General features: G+C 33.3%; 4 protein-coding genes across 4 annotated transcripts in view; 3 read left to right on the forward strand and 1 right to left on the reverse strand.

Moving 5' to 3' along the window:
• The window catches only part of LOC135839178 (agrin), a 200,655-nt gene that overhangs the window by 173,701 nt on the left and 7,467 nt on the right, over window positions 1-19,487 (reverse strand). The gene's annotated exons all lie outside the window — the stretch shown is intronic.
• LOC135841567 (aminopeptidase N-like) lies at window positions 760-4,872 on the forward strand. Its single transcript, XM_065358575.1, has 14 exons — window positions 760-1,303; window positions 1,381-1,542; window positions 1,612-1,911; window positions 1,988-2,174; window positions 2,259-2,412; window positions 2,492-2,573; window positions 2,655-2,850; window positions 2,945-3,140; window positions 3,215-3,489; window positions 3,559-3,743; window positions 3,827-4,000; window positions 4,081-4,227; window positions 4,304-4,391; window positions 4,486-4,872. Exons 1-14 carry the CDS (start codon window positions 816-818, stop codon window positions 4,801-4,803), a joined length of 2,952 nt encoding a protein of 983 aa, XP_065214647.1. The 5' UTR covers window positions 760-815; the 3' UTR covers window positions 4,804-4,872.
• Window positions 7,823-12,568, forward strand: LOC135841568 (aminopeptidase N-like). The gene is made up of 14 exons (XM_065358576.1): window positions 7,823-8,464; window positions 8,550-8,711; window positions 8,926-9,225; window positions 9,304-9,490; window positions 9,571-9,724; window positions 9,798-9,879; window positions 9,962-10,157; window positions 10,225-10,420; window positions 10,500-10,774; window positions 10,843-11,027; window positions 11,115-11,288; window positions 11,647-11,787; window positions 11,871-11,958; window positions 12,049-12,568. Exons 1-14 carry the CDS (start codon window positions 7,974-7,976, stop codon window positions 12,346-12,348), a joined length of 2,931 nt encoding a protein of 976 aa, XP_065214648.1. The 5' UTR covers window positions 7,823-7,973; the 3' UTR covers window positions 12,349-12,568.
• On the forward strand, window positions 13,096-17,564 carry LOC135841569 (aminopeptidase N-like). The gene is made up of 14 exons (XM_065358578.1): window positions 13,096-13,599; window positions 13,713-13,871; window positions 14,115-14,411; window positions 14,489-14,672; window positions 14,780-14,939; window positions 15,031-15,112; window positions 15,191-15,377; window positions 15,453-15,648; window positions 15,749-16,023; window positions 16,091-16,275; window positions 16,381-16,554; window positions 16,662-16,805; window positions 16,916-17,003; window positions 17,125-17,564. The coding sequence occupies exons 1-14, from the start codon at window positions 13,148-13,150 to the stop codon at window positions 17,446-17,448; spliced, it is 2,907 nt and encodes a 968-aa protein (XP_065214650.1). The 5' UTR covers window positions 13,096-13,147; the 3' UTR covers window positions 17,449-17,564.

The raw sequence follows: 19,487 nt of genomic DNA on the forward strand, positions 1-19,487 counted from the left end.
ATTTTGAATAAATTGATGGCATTGTTTTTTTTTTTCATTATTATTGACTCTGATAAAACCTTCGACACATTATTCATCGCATGATTACATGATACTTCACATAATCAAACTACGTGAAAAGTAATTAATTTCGCAGGAAACTGACTCATTCTGATAAATAACACTAATGCCGAATTGGCGAAACGGTAAAAAAAAATCGAATACCTACACCGCAAAAGGTCGAATTTCTCTCAAACACTCGCATTTTCACGGAAAGAAAATTTTTCAGTGAAAAAAAATAATTTTATGGCTTTAGATATTGTGAAAAATTAAATTTGTTCATTGTTGAATCTGATGATTTATTGGTGGATCCACACTTCAGAGCCAGTAAAGGGCTTCGCCAAATCAACAACTCTTGATGAGCGATGGTGAACCATAGAACCAAAGACGTTTTGTAGCCCCGAATAGTTGATATATTAACAGAATGAAATATCAACGTACATACCCATATACACCTAATTACAGTGTATGATTCGTTCCTTAATACACATAAAATTATTTCAAATAGGTAGGTAGTAGGTACAATAGCTACACATGACTTCGAAGAATTCGATAAAAATTGAACGAAAGAAGAATCAAATCAATAAGTACCCTCTCAAAAATAATCATAGGACGTCACTTCAATGTATAGCACAAAGTTATCTATCCTCCTTTTGAAATTTAAATCAGCCTTGTCAAGTGCCCAAAACTCATATACATTTCTACCTACATATTAAAGAAGTAATTTTCCAATAAATTAACATTATTGTAGTGTCTTTCAATCGGGTATATTCATCATGGCGTATTTAAAATATTTGTTATTATTTTTAAATGTGGCGCTACTACATGCTTCACCACTGCACCTCAACGAAGATGACTTGTTGCAATTTGATCAAAAAGAAAATGAAGTTTCCGAAGTTCAGGATATATATCGATTATCCGATGAAGTGATTCCGAAGTCGTACCAGTTGAACATGGAACCAGATTTAGAAAAATTCACCTTCAGTGGTAAAGTAGAAATTGAAATCTCTGTACGATTTTCAACAGGCAAGGTTATTCTGCACAGTAAAAACTTGAAAATAAATAGCTGTAAACTATTAAGCACGCGAAAGTCACTACCAAATAAATTCAAACTTGACGAAGCTAATGAAATTTTGATCATTGAAACTGAGGAAACATTACTGTACGGTACGGGTTACACGTTGATAATTGAATTTGAAGGCGTTTTAAACGATGATATGAAAGGATTTTACCGAAGTTCTTATACCATGGACAATAAAAAATAGTAAGTTGGGTATCATTGTTTAGCTTTATGTTTCTCGGAAAATACCTACCTAATTTAATTCACGAGGAAATTTCTAGTTGGTTAGCAGTAACGCAGTTCGAGACATCATCTGCCAGAGAGGCGTTCCCTTGTTTCGATGAACCACGATTCAGGACTCCATTCCAAATTTCTGTCTCTCACTTCAGCAATCAGAATGCAATCAGCAATATGCCACAAGAATCGCGATCGTATACCAGAGAGTACGTTGGTGATTAAAACAAGCATACTTTGTTACTCGAAATTAAAAATTACATGCTATGTCATATTAGTCCTTCAGGTAGATACCGTATCTGGACCGGATTTAAACGCACTCCACCGATGGCAACCTATCTAGTAGCTTTCATGGTATCAGAGTTTACCTATGTCACCGACGATGACGATAAAATCAAAGTATATGTGAGACCTAACGCCAAAAAGCAAGCATCTTATGCATTGCAACAAAGTACGAAGTCACTAAAACAAATGGAAGGTTACATTGGTATACCACACAAGTTACCAAAGCTGGATGTGGTGGGAGTGCCCGATTTCGAAGCGGGAGCGATGGAAAATTGGGGAATGACAACGTATAGGTAAAAAAATTATTGATTTTGAAAAGATACGTAGATGGCGATTTTCCATTACAGCACGTGAAATGTACACTTTCAGAGAAAGATTTGTCATTATGGACGAACAATTGCCGAGCAGCGCAATACAAAAAAGTGCTGCCACTCAAGTGATAAGTCACGAATTCGCCCATCAATGGTTTGGAGATCTTGTGACGCCAGCATGGTGGGATTATCTATGGCTTAATGAAGGATTTGCAAGATACTTTGAATACTTCACCACTGCAAGAGTAGATATCATACATTAAGTACTTAAATTCTCCAAAATATTGCGCAAAGCCATTTTAATTTATGAAAAAAAAAATCATTCTTAGATTGAACCAACTTGGGATATGGATAAATTTTTCGTCATAGGCCAAGTACAGCCGACTTTATGGAATGAAATCGGTACTCAACGCGCAATGACCACTTCCGTATCAAAGAAGAACCAACTTGACGATATATTCGATGTAATTAGTTATTCTAAAGGTAACTGTTCAGTCCACGCATTAAATAATGGTAAAGTGAAGCAAAAACATGATAATTTTGATTAATTTCAACCTCACAGCTGCTTCAATCATCCGAATGTTTGAACATATGGTTTCACCGAGTGTATTCAAATCTGCTCTCCAAAAATATTTGAAAAATGGGTAATTTATAAATCAAATGCGCATTTTTAAGAGTAGAAAAAATTCGAAAGATCATATCAATCACTTATGTAAACTTTTCAGAGCTGAAAAATATGATGGCACTGTTGTACCAGCACACCTTTTTGAAGCTTTTGATGAACAAACATCATATACCACGGTAGCACTGCCAGAGCACACTTCAATCTCTGATATAATGAAACCATGGACTGAAAATATTGGATATCCATTGGTTACAGTATCTCGTTGTTACCACCACGGAAAAGTATCCATCACACAGGTTGGACATTTCAATCAATTTTCAACCTAATGATACCTATAGGCCAATTGTTTTACAGTTTAACTCACAATTTATTCATGATTTTTTTAATTAGACCACTTACAAATCACCAAGAGCGCCTAAAACTTTACCAGATCAGAAATGGATAATACCTTTGACATACACAACAAAATCTGAGTTGAAATTTTCCAACACCAAACCGAATCAATGGTCATTTGCAGAAAAACCAACGCGTCTGCCAGAAACATTCCCCAATTCCGACTGGGTTTTATTCAATTTACAACACACAGGCATGTGCATTGTACAGGCAGCTACACCAATCTTTCTTTTTTTAGGCAAATTACAACTTTTCGTTTTGTTACAGGATATTACAGAGTGAACTATGATTTGAAAAACTGGCAACTTCTAACTGATCAATTGCTTCAACAGCCTGGAAAAATTGTCTCTTTGAATAGAGCTCAGCTGATCGACGATTCATTTGCTTTAGCTTACGAAGATAAACTTGACTACAAAGTTCCTCTGAATCTGATTCAATATTTGCCAAAAGAAAAGGACATTTTCCCTTGGATTACAGCAGCAACCTCTCTGAATATGTTGCTCACAAAGTATGAGCCAACATTGCTCAATTCTCAACTAAAAGTGAGTTTTTTTGTCCATTTTTATTTTTCTTGATCATCAGAATATTTTGTACCAATTTCACTATTTCAGAGTTACATTCGAGGTATTCTTGAAAAATCATTTGATAATGTTGGATTCGAAGTATTTGAATCTGACAGTCACGCAAACAAAGTAGGAAAACCAATATTTCTGGAGCTGGCATGCAGACTAGGCGTAAAATCTTGCGTTGATAAAGCTGCAGAAGCGTATACTAAAAATAAAAATGATCTAAATGGGTAAATTTAAAAATTATGGTTTTAGTGTAAAAAAAAACACATAAATTGTATCGTTGGTATCTTGATGTGATTTAAATTTACAGTGTTAAGCCAGATTTGAAAAAAGTAGTGTTCTGTTCTGCATTACGAGACTCAGAAGACAAACAGAATGCTTTTGATAGCTTATGGAAATTGTACCTGAAACCCGATATTGTTAATGACAAAATGGCAATTATAGAATCTCTTTCATGTGTTAAGGATGAAGATATTGTGAAGAAGTAAGAAAGGCTCGAGTTTCAATTTATCATAAATCGGCATTTAAATACGTAGGCTACACTGATCATTGGAATTTTTTTAGAGTACTGTCTAAATTAATCGATTCGAAAAATGAAGAAATTCGGAAACAGGATACATTCTATTTTTATAGAGCACTTCTTTCTAATTCTGAAACATCTAGAACAACGGCCGGAATTAAATTTTTGCAAGATAAAATATCGGCGATACCGTAAGTATAATTTAGAAAACAAAAATGTTCTCAATTTAAAAATTACATTTTACTAAAATAAAAATTTCACATCAAGGGAAATGGATAAACATGGTATTTCAGCCTTTGAAAATATTTTGAAGAAAATCAAGAACAATGTAAAAACTAATGAACAACTGCAACTGGTAAACTTTTCACAATATTCGAATTCCGTATCATAAGCACATTATTAAGTGTTTACACCAATCATGAGCTTCTTTTTTGTTTTCATTTCTTTAGTTGAAAGATTTGGAGCAAAAATCTAAAACATTGGATCAAACGAAATTTGGATACTTGACTACAATAATTCAGGGAGCACAAACCAAAGGATCAAACAGCATGCAAGAAAATATTAAAAAGGCAGAAATTTTAATCCCTATCATTACTCAAATATTATCTCCCGGTACCAACGATGATAAGACTAGTCCAGCATCACCAACGTCACCATCACCTACCTCAGGCGCTGCGACTTTAGTTTCATCTATGTGGACACATGTAATAATCGTCGGTATTTTTCTTCGTTATGGAATACCTGCATTTAATTTTGATCTAATGTGAAATTTTATGTAATATTTTGAAATAATGTCTGTTTTTGAATAAACATTCAATTGCTTGATTCTTATTTGATGAAGTGGAAATTCATTTTGATACGAGCATCTAACCTGACCAATTAAAGAACAAAAGAACATACAAAAGGCATTCATTTCAAAAGCAACTATTGGTAAAATCAGGAGAGATCGAAAAAGTCATATTATTTGAAAAAACTAGTAACTAACAAATGTTTAAATTGATTCTCTTCTTTGATGCATGTACTATTCCCTTCGAGTTGATTTGACTACATCGGGAGTGTGCTTGAAAATAATTGTTTATATGCTGTTTGAAACCCCCTCGACAATCCCTCAAAAAATTGAGAGAAAGTAGCCAAAAACTTCCTAAATTTTTTTCAAAATTTTAAAATTTGGCTACAATAACCAGAGAATTGGCGTTCCTGCGTTCCAAAGTTTTCTCCAGCGTCAAAAATAATATCTTTCGATATTACGGCTTAATTGATGCAACATATCATATTTGAGCAGCAACAATTTTTAAAACACCAATTCGCTCAAAAATAAAGGATTTGCAAATTTTCAACCGATCAGTGGAACTCTAAAAAGAGTCATGGATTTTGATGACAATGGCATACGAGTAGGTCGATGCAAAATCTCAAATATGTACTATCTTTTATTTGAAACTGGGCCATGATTCTCAAACAGGGTAAGTAAAGGCGACATGGTAAAAAAAAACGCAATTTTTTTCAAAATTCTTTCTCATGAGGACCCATATTTTCCCTCCGAGAGTTCCTCCGGAGCTAATATTTTTTCTGAGTGTCTTTCAGCAAATGGTAAGGGTAAGGTGCCTGAATGTCGACCACTACCCTAAATCCGACCACAAGCCTATCTCGCCCACTAATGCCTTGAAAATTCGGAAAAAAATATTTTCGTATGTATTTTTCACAGAAAAAACGATTAAGACCAAAATCACAACCCAAAAGCCAAAACTCGCGAAAATATAGCTAAAAAACGAAATTCAAAAAGTCAAAATTAACTTTTCCCGCAACTTCAATCGCCTGTTGCGCAAATGTGTGATTTCTCGTGAAAAAAGTTTAAATTATTTTTTAAAGTACAAAGTTCGACGAATAAAAGCCGATAATCAGTTTTTGGATCGATGAAAGGTAAGTCCGATAAATTTTCCATCAAATTTATTTTCATCGAGTGCCCTAATTCCGACCACCAATGATTTGGCTATATATTTGAAATTTTTATTTTCCTGGATTTTCGAAAAAAATGCCAAAACGTAAAAAATGGTGTGCTGATGCAATGAACAAAGCTGTAAAAGCTGTAAGAAAACGAGAATAAGGGTATTTAAAAGCATCTAAACAATTTCCAAGTGTTTCAAATGGGGACATGAGATTTGTGATGCGGGGTCAGAAAAATGTAAAAAAAAATTGAATATTTGTTCCCCTTTGCTTAAATAATTAATTGCCTTTCTATTTGTGTCATTTCAATTAATAAACAACGATGTTGACATATTATTTACCATCTTTTTTTCAATTTTTTTGGGGTGGTCGGAATTAGGATACCATTTTTGCGATTTTCAATTTTCTCACTTTTTGGAAAAAACGCCATGAAAAATCAGCGGGGGGGTTTTAGGTTTAGTGACTTTAGGGCATTAAACTAGAGGCATGTGGCTATCATGTGAGCCATTGTGCGCGAACCTAGGTCAATTACAGGTCTTTTTATTCCAAAAATAAACTAGGTGGTCGACATTCGGGCACCTTACCCTTACCTACTTTGAGAGGTTGGTTGCAGCTTTTACAGGGTGCGGCATCTTTAGGTTATCATTTTGGTAACACTGCTGTGGTCTCTTCCGCGTGTCCGAGAAAAAAAATGAATACATGGTTGGAAAGAGGATAAAATGCCATTTTAAAAAAGTTTATTTGATTTTAAAAATTACATCTGCACAATGTTTACCAGTACCTTTTACAAAAGTTGTCGTTTTTCAACACTTTAAAACATTCTCCAAAATTGGTTTGTCAATTGCGGCATATTCAGCACAGATTCTTTCCTTCAAATCTTCCAAATCATGAACTTTGGTTAAATATACTTTTTTTCTTAAGATGTCACCATAGAAAAAAGCCACAGGCATTGCGAGATCCGGTGACCTCAGTGGCCAAGGAATGGAGCCATTTTTTGAGATGATTCTGTTCCCAAACATCTTCTCCAAAAGTTGAATTGTCCTTGATCCTTGAACAGGGGTGTGCGGTAGCCACATCTTGTTGAAAATAAGAAGTAGACAATACTCGTTTTCTATGAAGAGCAGATGGGGCCACCGCGCACTCGTTCAAGGACAATTCAACTTTTGGAGAAGATGTTTGGGAACTGAATCATCTCAAAAAACGGCTCCATTCCTTGGCCACTGAGGTCACCGGATCTCGCAATGCCTGTGGCTTTTTTCTATGGTGACATCTTAAGAAAAAAAGTATATTTAACCAAAGTTCATGATTTGGAAGATTTGAAGGAAAGAATTTGTGCTGAATGTGCCGCAATTGACAAACCAATTTTGGAGAATGTTTTAAAGTGTTGAAAAACGACAACTTTTGTAAAAGGTACTGGTAAACATTGTGCAGATGTAATTTTTAAAATCAAATGAACTTTTTTAAAATGGCATTTTATCCTCTTTCCAACCATGTATTCATTTTTTTCTCGGACACGCGGAAGAGACCACAGCAGTGTTACCAAAATGATAACCTAAAGATGCCGCACCCTGTATCTAAGGAAATCTACGTATAGGTATGTTTCTCTATAAAACATACCTATATAAGAAACACACCTATATAAATGAAAAATAAAAATAAAAAAATATTCTCTGCCAATTAATCATCCCACCCATATAAGCAAATTGATTCGAATATGCGTGACAACTAATTAGCAATACATGATTCGAAAAATTCGATAAGAATTTAGCGAAAAACAAATAAATTTATAAGTGCCTCCTCGAGAATAATTAAAGCGTATTTTCTCAACGTAGCATAAACTTATCTTACAACGCTTTCATTCTGAACAACGTTGGTATCATAACATGTAAGTACCGGGTACTAGGTGTAGGTACCTATTGTATTTCTTTTTAAAGAGATGATTTTCCAATATACGAACATTAATAATTATAGTGTCTTTTAATTGAGTGTATTCATCATGATGACGACGTATTTAAAATATTTGATATTTTTTTACGTGGTTCAACTGTATTACGCCTGGCCATTGTACCCCAGTGATGATGACCAGTCACAATTCAATCAAAAAGAAAATGAAAATGCTGAAAAACAGGATATTTATCGATTGTCTGATGAAGTAATTCCAGATTCGTATCAGCTAAGAATGGTACCAGATTTAGACAAATTTACCTTCAGCGGTAAAGTAGAAATTAAAATCTCCGCGCGGTTTTCAACAAATAAGGTCATTTTGCACAGTAAACGATTGAAGATAAATAGCTGTAAAGTATTAAATGAACGAGCAATTCCAAGTACATTTAAATTGGACCAAGTTAATGAAATTTTAATCATTGAAACTGAGCAAACGTTATCATATGGCACAAGTTACACGTTAGCAATTGAATTTGAAGGTGAGCTGAATGACGATATGAAAGGATTTTACAGAAGTTATTACACCATCAATGACAAAAAATAGTAAGTGGTACTTCTACTTCATTTCTTTTCTTTTTTAAAGGTTAAAAAAACTATAATTTTCTGCATTCATCATGAATTTTTCTAGTTGGCTAGCAGTGACCAAGTTCGAGACCTCATTTGCCAGGGAAGCATTTCCTTGTTTCGATGAGCCACGATTTAGAGCTCCTTTCCAAATTTCGATTGCCCACTTCAATCACCAAAATGCTATCAGTAACATGCCATATGAAACACGATCGTACGTCAGAGAGTAAGTAAATAGCTGATCGATTTCTGACATTTCCGTAAAATTTCAATTTTAAAACTTCAAAGTTGCATACCTAGATAGGTCCTTCAAAAATGAAGATAGGCCAAGCTGCTAAACATCCCAAATTGACCATAGTATATCTCTTGTATACGTAGGTACAGAGATATTCCAATTTTAACCAAAGTACCTCTACCTATAACATTCTGTGTCATTTTAGCGTTTCAGTTGGTAATCGTATATGGACAAAGTTTAGACAGACGCCACCACTAGCAACCTATTTGGTAGCCTTTATGGTATCAGAGTTCACCTACATTGCAGACAACGATGGGAAAATCAATGTATATGCGAGACCAGACGCTTCAAAGCAAATATCCTATGCATCGAGACAAAGTACAAAGTTATTGAAACAATTGGAAGGACATATCGGGATCTCTTACCAGCTCCCAAAATTAGATGTAGTTGCGGTGCCAGATTTCAAATCAGGAGCCATGGAAAATTGGGGGATGACAACGTATAGGTAAATAAATCTTTAATGTTGGAAAAAAAAATTTGATTCATTTTATATACAATATCTGCGTATGATGTTTGCATTTAGAGAAAGATACGTCATTATGGACGAACGACAGCCCAGTAGTGCTTTCCATAAACAATCTGTCACTCAAGTGATAGGTCACGAATTCACGCATCAGTGGTTTGGAGATCTTGTGACGCCAGCCTGGTGGAATCATCTATGGCTTAATGAAGGATTCGCGAGATACTACGAATACTTTATTACTGCGGCAGTAGGCAATCAACTCAAAATATTCAAAATGTTATGGAAAACCCATTCAAATAATTTATATATGGAAACATTTGTTCGTAGATTGAACCAACGTGGGATATGGATAAATTATTTGTCGTACATCAAGTACAGTCAGCACTATGGCATGAAATCAATACACAACGGGCAATGACTACGTTAGTATCAAAAAAGAATCAGCTTCGAGATATATTTGATGTGATCAGTTACGCAAAAGGTATGTGTTTTTATGCAATTTCAACTTTCGTTTTGAAACTCTTCCACTAAAAATAATCTGAATCATGTAATAGCTGCCTCGGTCATTCGAATGTTCGAACATATGGTTTCACCAAGTGTGTTCAGATCTGCTCTCCAAAAATATTTAAAAAATGGGTAACTACTTAATTTTAAAAATACCCTACTACTTATTCCGAGGGAAGTTCGCGAGATGGTACAAATCAACTGCATTTTTCAGTGTTGAGAAACATGGTGGTACAGTTTTACCATCACACCTCTTCGAAGCTTTCGATGAAATAATACCCTATAGTTCTCTATCGATGCCTGAACACATCTCAATTTCTGATATTATGAGATTATGGTCAGAAAATGTAGGATATCCTTTAATTACTGTATCTCGTTGTTACCATCATGGAAAAGTTTCTATTTCTCAGGTAGGACATTTAATTTACCTACTTACATTCAATTAACGGGCGTGTAATAATTCCTCATTTTGACTAGACCACCTACAAATCACAAAGAGCTCATAAAACTATACCATATCAAAAATGGATAGTACCTTTGACCTATACAACAAAATCTGAACAAGGATTTTCAGACACCAAACCGAGTCAATGGTCATTTGCTGATGAACCAACACATCTATCAGAAACATTCTCCAATTCTGACTGGGTTTTGTTCAATTTGCAACATGCCGGTATGCAAAATGGACTTTTATTAATTATATTCCATTTTGTACTTACATATAATTTACAAGGTGTACTTTTGTTATCTAGGATATTACAGGGTGAATTATGATTTGAAAAATTGGCAACTTCTAACTGATCAATTACTTCAAGAGCCTGCAAAAATACATGTTTTAAATAGAGCTCAGCTGATTGACGATTCGTTTGCTTTAGCTTACGACGATAAAATCAGTTATCAAGTTCCGTTGAATTTAATTCGGTATTTAGAAAAAGAAAAAGAGATTTTCCCTTGGATTACTGCAACGACCACTCTAAATAGATTAATGTTAAAATATGAGACAACATCGCTGGATCCTTTACTGAAAGTATGTCAGTTTATTGGTGTTTTATTTTAATTGCTTTAATGCCACAGTATTATTTTTCAACATTATAGACTATAATACGTGATGTAATTGAAAAATCATTCGACAATTTTGGTTTCGATATAACAGAAGCTGACAGCCACGCAATAAAAATAGGGAAACCAATATTTTTAGAGCTGGCATGCAAAATGGGTGTAAAAGCTTGTATTGATAAAGCTTTGGACATGTATACTAAAAATAAGGATGATCCAAATGAGTAGGTGAATTTAAAACAACTAAAACAAGCAATGAGCGGAAAATGATGGACAGCCATCGTACAAATGTACCTAATTTGAAATTACAGAATTCAGCCAGATTTGAAGAAAGTGGTTTTTTGTTCAGCATTACGAGACTCAGAGGACAGACAAAGTGCTTTTGACAACTTATGGAAGTTATATGTAAAACCTGATATCGTCAACGACAAGATCACAATTTTACGATCTCTTTCATGTGTTAAGGATGAGAATATTGTGAACAAGTATGTAAAACAAGTTCATGGTTGACCAGAGTTCGGACGTCTTAAACAACGCGATGTTAAAAACTGTTTAAAGCAACGTTTAAAACAGCAAAAGAAATCGAAAAAGAAAAAAAACTTGACGCGCTGTTTAAACATAGTTTTTTATACCAACTTGTTTTCAAATTTTTCAATCAGTTTTTGTATTTTTATTTGAAAAAAGTGATGAATTGAAAATTTTCAAGTTATTTATTTTAAACCAACAAAACAGTTTTAAAAAAATGTTTTTTAAAACTTTTTTGAACCCTGCTGTTGACTTTTCATAAATACGTATACGTATGCGTATACAATGAATGCATCTGATCATTCAAATTTCTTACAGAATATTATCCAAATTAATTGATTTAAAAAACGAAGAAATCCGAGAACAAGACGCATCATATGTGTATGGATCACTTTTTTCTGAAACATCTGCAACAACAGGAGGAATCAAATTTTTAGACGACAAAATTTCAGCCATATTGTAAGTAGCGTTATCATAAAATTTGCTCAGTAGAGAAAGATAGCTGGTTATTTTTATTTTATTTATTATGATTTCACTTGAAGGGAAATGGACAAAGGTAGCATATCAGTTTATGAAAATATTGTTGAGAAGATAAGGAATAATGTGAAAACAAATCAACAAATAGAAATGGTAAATTTCTCATCATTTTTTAATTTTGACGTTCTTACAGGTGAGTAGTTTACGATAATGGCCATGTTTTTTTTTTTTTTTTTTTTTTAGTTGAAAGAATTGGAACAAAAGTCTAAAAAACTGGATCAATCCAAGTACAGGCACGTCACTTCTTTAATTCAAGATGCACATACTAAAGGATCAAAACGCATACAAGAAAATATCAAAAAAGCACAAATTTTGACTCCAATCGTTACTCGTATATTATCTCCGGGTACCAACGGTGACACTACCAGTACACCACCATCGCCTACTTCGGGCGCTGCTACTTTGGTTACTTCAATGTGGACTCATTTAATCATCTTTAGTATTTTCTTTCGTTATGGATTTAGCATACATATTCAATTTTGATTTATTATAAAATCAAGACAGTTAAATAGGTACATTAGGTACATTTAAAATTTACATAGGTAGTACATTAATATACACCGTGTAACATATGTAATTTGGTATCATGCTTTGATAGGTAGGTATTACAAAGTTTGCATCGAAAAATAATTTAAAAATATAATGAAATACCTATGTTATTTTATTTCTTATAAAGGGAAAATAAATCTTGATAACACTCGTAGTTTGCTATTTGCATAAAAAATTCAAAATTATGCATAAAGTTAAAAACGGGCAAAACATTCGCCGAAAATTCAAAATGACACACACAGGAAACATAATTTTTACATTTTTGCCCTATCAATAATTTTGCAAAAATTGAGTGAAAAGAAAAGTCCTAGCGCAAAATGATAGAATTGATCTGACCCAAATATATTTTCTAGCGATCTACTTTGACCTAATCTAATTAGATCTATTCAGATCAAAATTTTGGATCAGATTAGTTCTGTTCAGACCTGATCAGATCCAATCATTTTCCCCAGTGGTTTATTAATTTGTTACCTAAATAACGAAACATATACCATCGAAAATTTAATTTTACTTACCATGCAGTGGTATATAGTTTCCAATGCAGTTTTCATAAACTGGCACTGTAAGTAAGATTTATAGCAAATGGTCTTGATAAGAAGATTACAGAAAAATAATACGCTCATAAAGTTTTTATCACCCAGCGCTAATCCACTGAATTCGTGTACTTGGTACATACAAATGAAAGAGAATTCCTTCTACACTTAAATTACTTGAATCTCAAGTGACAGTACAAATGAATATCAACATGAAAATTTTCATTATAGTTGGTTTAATTTTTTTATGTTTCGCGAAAATTCCAAGAACAAATGGAGATGGAAACTTCTATCGGCTACCAAATCAGAAGATCAAAGTTTACAAGTATGATCTGCGAATAGCACCTTTTGCAAATCAGGATTCTAAATTCGAGGGTGAGGTGAGCATCAATACATACACGTATACTGCAACAGAATGCCTGACCATGAACAGTGTACAACTGAATATAAAAGAAATTCGAGTATTTTCAAGTCATATGTCTTACAAAGTGACTTTTGAAACTCTGTCCGAAAAAGAAATGCTTCAAATATGCGTTCACCCTACACTTCCTTCTTACACTTCCACAACGATTACCATATTATACAGCGGAGAAATGAGAAATGATTTCAAAGGTTTATTTAGAATACAATATGAAGAAAATGGCACCAAAAAGTAAGAAATAGTAATACGTACACATATATTTAAAATAAACATATTGCCAGCATTGGAACCCAACAAATATCTAACCTTCATTCATGAACTTAACATCGCGCATAATTTGATAGATTGCTCGCAGCCACACAATTTGAACCAACTTACGCAAGGATGGTTTTCCCTTGTTTCGATGAACCTCAATACTCTGCAAAATTTGCTATATCAATCGCTCGATATAATGATCAAACTGCTACCAGCATAACACCATTATCATCAACTAGTGAAAAAGAGTAAGTGGGCATACAATTTATTACAATGTCTGTTTAATTCATTTTGATAGATGAGCAGTATGATAATTATTTTGAAGAAGGGAGAAAGGGACCCAAAATTTAATTTCAATACGTAGTATGTACCTATTAGTAGGCTACATTGATGATCATTTTGATCAACTAAAATTGAAGGTTTGATCAATTTCCTTTCATTACACATACTTATTGTAATGTTCAAAACAAATTTTTTATGTTCCATAACAGTCCCAACTACAACAACCGTGTATGGGATACATTTCAAAACACACCTCCCATTCCGCCATACATGGTTTCATTTGCTTTGCACCAATTTTCTGTCAATGTAAACACATCAAACCAAGTCAATGTATATTCAAGAAACTACATAGTGGATTGTTCAAAGCACATCGCATCGAATTACTTATCTTGGTACGATGAATTTGAAAAGTATATGCAGATAAAAGTCCCCTATCCTCCGAATGATTTAATTGCTCTACCAGACGGTGACGAATATTTACAAAAAGCAGGATTAACAACTTACAGGTAAGTTGAAAAATTCAAGTGGGTAGGAGATTGAATTGGAAGCATGCTATCATGAGTAATATTTCTATACTTGTTAGAGAAAAAGATATTTGCAAAATGAATGGAATTGCGGCAGAAAAACAAGAAGAAGAAGTAACAAGATCAGCTGTTCATAAATTGACTCATCTTTGGCTTGGAATGTACGCGGCCCCACATTGGTGGGAAGACACTTGGTTAAGCGAATCATTAGCCACTTTATTCGAATACTTGATAGCAGCAAAGGTAATTACGAATTCAACATTTTGAAATCTGCAAGGTACATATCTGCCTGCCATACATAAGAAGGTACGGTAAGTAAGTATAATATTTTTCAATGATCAACTTTGAAGATAGAACCAATGTGGAATGTCGACGATAACTTAGTGGTAGAAGTACTACAAGATGCTTTATTCGAGGAAGAAATTTATTCAGATACAAGCCTATCTTCACCAGTAGATTTTCCAAATGAAATACAAAATCGAAAATTCAACACATTCATAAATAAAAAAGGTGAAAATTCTAAAAAAAAAAATGCATAGTTTCACTTTACTAAGATAAATACGAGTACTCATGGATTTGAAAATCACTTATCCTTTTGTAGGTGCCTCTCTTATTCGAATGTTGCATTATATTGTTGGGCCATCTCGTTTTCAAACAGCTATAAGAAACGCCCTGCAACATGCGTAAGCTTTTTTTGGACTTACGAGTAAGGGTATCATTTATCAACGAGAATAAAAATGTAATAGAACTTCTCTTTCAAGGTATTATGATAGAGCATTAATACAACCCAATTATATATGGGACGAAGTTCAAGATCAAATTCATGACACAGGTATATTTCCAACGGACATAACGGCACAGAAATTCATGGAAACATGGATTACTAATTCAGGTTTTCCTTTAATTACGGTATTTAATATAAATCAAAGCCACACAACAATTAAACAAGTAAAGCTTCATTTTTATTTTTGTCTCACACAAAAAATATAAAAACTTGAATTGATATTGATTTATAACATGTAGGAAGTGTACAGGTCACCAAGATCTATCAAATCCATTCCAAGAACAACTTGGATAGTTCCAGTATTCTGCAGTACCAAACAATCGACAACAAAATTCACATCTACAAAACCTACAATATGGTTACAGAATGAACAAACTGATGTTAACATGAATTTAAAGAATGAAGAATGGATTTTATGCAACGTTGATAAGATAGGTACCTATTATGAGTTTCATGTGTACCACAAATCAAATTGTTCCCACAAAATACTAACGTCTAACATAGATTCAGTATGTAATGTACCCCATGGTTTTAGGATATTTTCGAGTGAATTATGACGATCAAAACTGGGCATTTCTCACCAATCAACTGAAATCAGATTTGCACAAAATTGATTCGACGAGCAGAGCACAACTTATTGATGATTATTTCCAATTCGCTATCGATAATAAACGGCCATTCTTGGGAGCTTTTCATTTAGCAAAATACTTGGAAAAGGAGTCGGATATGCTTCCATGGCTTTCATTCGTTAAATACATCAAATTTTTCTTAAGATTTTATGAAGAAACAGATGCAATTGAATATCTAAAGGTAAAAATCAACGTTTGTTCATTACGATTCATTCTATGCCAATAATACATTGTTTTCTACATTACAGAATTATTTTTCGAATCTTATTGAACAACAATACAAAAGAGTAGGGTTCAAAGCTCAGGAAAAAGACAGCTATGCTGTAAAAACAGGCAGACCTTATATCCTAGAAATTGCATGCCTATTAGAATTATCAGATTGCCTAACTAACGCTGCTCAAGCATATCATACTTTTATCAACAATTCAATCAAGTAAATATCCATCGAACATTAATAATTATTAAGGTAAGTTTTGATTTGCACCACACAACCCAAGAATACATAATTTCAAATGTAAATTATTTTCTGTTCCCTCAGAATTGCATCTGAATCAAGATATGCGGTGTATTGTAGCTCATTTAAAATTATAAAAAATAAACAAATGGCGTGGAACGATTTATGGAAAATTTACAAAAATTCCCAAACAATGAGCGAAAAAGAACTTATTCTTTCAGCATTAGCGTGCGCTGATGACGAAAATATCTATAAGAGGTCGAGTATAGAAATGCTTCAACAATATCAGTTATTATACAAACACTCGTTTTTGAAAATGTTTTACAGTACACAGTGAAAAAAATTTTGCAATAAAAAAATTCCAGATACTTGTTGCTGACGATCAAAAATAATCCAGATGTTCCATTATTCAAATTTGAAAAAGACCTCATCATCAAGTCAGTTACTTCATCTTTCAAAGGTGTTACCGCTGCTCTTGATACGATTGAAGGAGTTATCTCTGAATCAAGGTACATAATATGAACCCTGTCACTTGGCTATGCGCAAAAAAAAAAATTAAAAAAAAAATACATGAATTCGAAATTTTTCAATCGATTAATGTACCTAATACAATTTTTAGCACTTCGTTGAATGATACCAACTACGCCTTAATTTCTATGATTACTCAAGCAAGTTTGAATATTCAATCGAATCAGCATATAACAAAAGTATGATATTATGTACCTATACTTATGTACACTTGAAACGTGATGTTACGAGTATGTACATTCAGGATGCGATATGAAAATTAGGTTTATCAACTGATCTTACTCATCTGTTATGTTATAGCTAAAGCAGATAATTTCCAAAATGGAAAATTCAGATATGAAAAATTCAACTGCACTAGAGAAATTGAAATCGTCGCTTAATACAAGCCGCAAGAGACACAAGTACAGAGATGAAAATATCGATGAAATTAAACAAGCTATCCATAATGTTACAGGATACATTTACATTCCTACAAAAAAAGAAGATAATTCCACTCCATATTCCGATTCCAATAGTACACCTATTCCAACAAGAATACCATCAAAGGCTATCCTCACCTTGCCTGGCCATGCATCATATTTCATTTTATGTTTAGGCGTTGTATATTTTACCATAATCGGTTGAAAAAAATTGAATATCTAAGCACATAGTTTTTAGTTTGAATTACTAATTTTAAAGCACAATTTGAGCAATCACAGATTTATATTTTAAATAAAATAATTAGTTTTATGACGCAAAAATATTTTATCAAATGGTCTTTATTTGTTAATGTCTCTATCAGAATTCCAAGTAAGTAGCAAGAGCGCAGACTCAAAATCTCTTTGAATGAATTGAATGTTCTCAATTCTGTTCTGAAAACATGAGAAGTCTAAATATGCATTTGTAAATTCTCAAAACATGAAAAAAAAAACTGAAATTTGTAACCTTGTCATATGAAGAAACTAACAAGGATTAGCAATCGTTTGTTTTTTCAATTCTTATCTCAAAGAAGGCGCAAACATATAGCCATACTTAGAATCTCTTTAGGTCAGTTTTTCGGCAATGAGAAGACTTTCGACAATTTTTCAGTTTTACTCGTATACTTGATGTTGAGCAAGCAATTAAACTTACTTGTATGACTAAAAATTCATTTCAAGGAAATGAATAACACTATAAACATTTAAGGAATTATACCTAGACCTACCTAGTACCAACCTACGTAAATTTATGGCATTATGGCAGTTTGTTTGTGACGAACTTGTCATAGTTTTAAAAGCAAACAGTGATCTCTTTCAAGTTTTAGAAATTAATGGATATTTTGTGGTGCCATAAAACAATAAATTGAAAAGGTGTGAGTCTAATACCCAAAATAGCAAACACGTCTCATTTCGGAAATTTTAACGAAATACGAGCCTATTTACTTTCATCGCGAATTTCTTAGATCATAGGGATTGGTAAGAATTGCTTCTGATTACCATAAGACAAAAACTTAACGAAATGATTACCATTCAAAATGCACCTCCGTTCAATCAGTTTCGCTATCATCCCAAAATCAGAAAATTTTTAGTCGTAACTTACAAGGGAACCGCAGAACCACTTGAAGTGATGTAACTCAAATTTGAATGAAATCATACGGAAGTAAAATACATATGTACCATACCTATCTTGAACCCCCCCCCCCCCCATGAAAATTTTAGAGCTGCTCAATATCATAATTTTTGGATTTATAACAATACTTTTTCATAAAGTGTACATTATTTTATTTGAAAGAAACAGACTGTGAATGATTAATTAGGTAGCATACATACTCTCCGTTGAACAATTCTGGAGCCTCTAGCGACTTTTCAGTTTTCTTCAGGAAATCTCAATTTCTACGATGAGCCAAAAAAGAACTTCAACACGCCTTAAACTTTCTTGGGTTCTTATTGAGCAGGCACTCAGTTGTAGGCCTATATCATTTCAAAAAGGATCTTTTTTCAATGAGTGTAATCATGTGATTGTGACGTCATGAGTTGGAAAACTACCTCGCGAATATTTACTCGCAAATTGCTAGAATTACGCGAGCAAATCCAACCATTTTTGAATAAACTCAAATGCGCGAGATGATCATTCGCTTTTCGCAAGCATCTAAAATTCTACAGGTAGCTGACAATTGCTTTTGTCAATTGGGAATGTATCCTCACACCTTTTTTGTCTTCAATACTAATGTGCCCGTTCATCAAAAATTTACAATTTTTAAATCAATTTTCAAAAATTTTATACAAATTTAAAAAAATAAACTTGAGCATTTAAAATTTTGATTACTAAACTTGCGAGGTTTTTTGAACATACTTTTCTGATTTATTGTAAGCTCAGTCATATTTAAATCAATGTATGTAAGTGCCTATTTATGCCACTTCAGATAATTTCCTTATTACCTATAGTAAAACTCAGTAACTAGGTAGATAGATACGTCTTCTGTTGAATTTAATTAAGTACAAAAATATTTTAGAAGATTTCTTCTACTCTCACAAAAAACCGCAAAAAATACTGCAATAGTTATTCGCTTTCAACCAACATGCATGATCACGCGCATTAATTATCTATAAATTAATGCAACGCCAATATATTGATAAGATGAGAAATGACATAATTTTAAAATAAAAATCTGAACAGCTAATTCACGACGGAACAAAGTAATTAAG

Source organism: Planococcus citri, chromosome 3 (genome assembly GCF_950023065.1).
Source record: "Planococcus citri chromosome 3, ihPlaCitr1.1, whole genome shotgun sequence".
NCBI classification, from domain to species: Eukaryota; Metazoa; Arthropoda; class Insecta; order Hemiptera; family Pseudococcidae; genus Planococcus; species Planococcus citri.

Coding starts and splice junctions, on each gene's coding strand:
- LOC135841567 (XM_065358575.1), top strand. CDS start 816: ATGGCGTATTTAAAATATTTGTTATTATTTTTAAATGTGGCGCTACTA. Junction 3,141..3,214: donor ATTCAATTTACAACACACAG/GCATGTGCATTG, acceptor GTTTTGTTACAG/GATATTACAGAGTGAACTAT. Junction 3,744..3,826: donor AATAAAAATGATCTAAATGG/GTAAATTTAAAA, acceptor TTAAATTTACAG/TGTTAAGCCAGATTTGAAAA.
- LOC135841568 (XM_065358576.1), top strand. CDS start 7,974: ATGATGACGACGTATTTAAAATATTTGATATTTTTTTACGTGGTTCAA. Junction 10,158..10,224: donor GAAAAGTTTCTATTTCTCAG/GTAGGACATTTA, acceptor CATTTTGACTAG/ACCACCTACAAATCACAAAG. Junction 10,421..10,499: donor GTTCAATTTGCAACATGCCG/GTATGCAAAATG, acceptor TTTGTTATCTAG/GATATTACAGGGTGAATTAT.
- LOC135841569 (XM_065358578.1), top strand. CDS start 13,148: ATGAATATCAACATGAAAATTTTCATTATAGTTGGTTTAATTTTTTTA. Junction 14,673..14,779: donor AATACTTGATAGCAGCAAAG/GTAATTACGAAT, acceptor TCAACTTTGAAG/ATAGAACCAATGTGGAATGT. Junction 16,555..16,661: donor GACGAAAATATCTATAAGAG/GTCGAGTATAGA, acceptor AAAAAATTCCAG/ATACTTGTTGCTGACGATCA.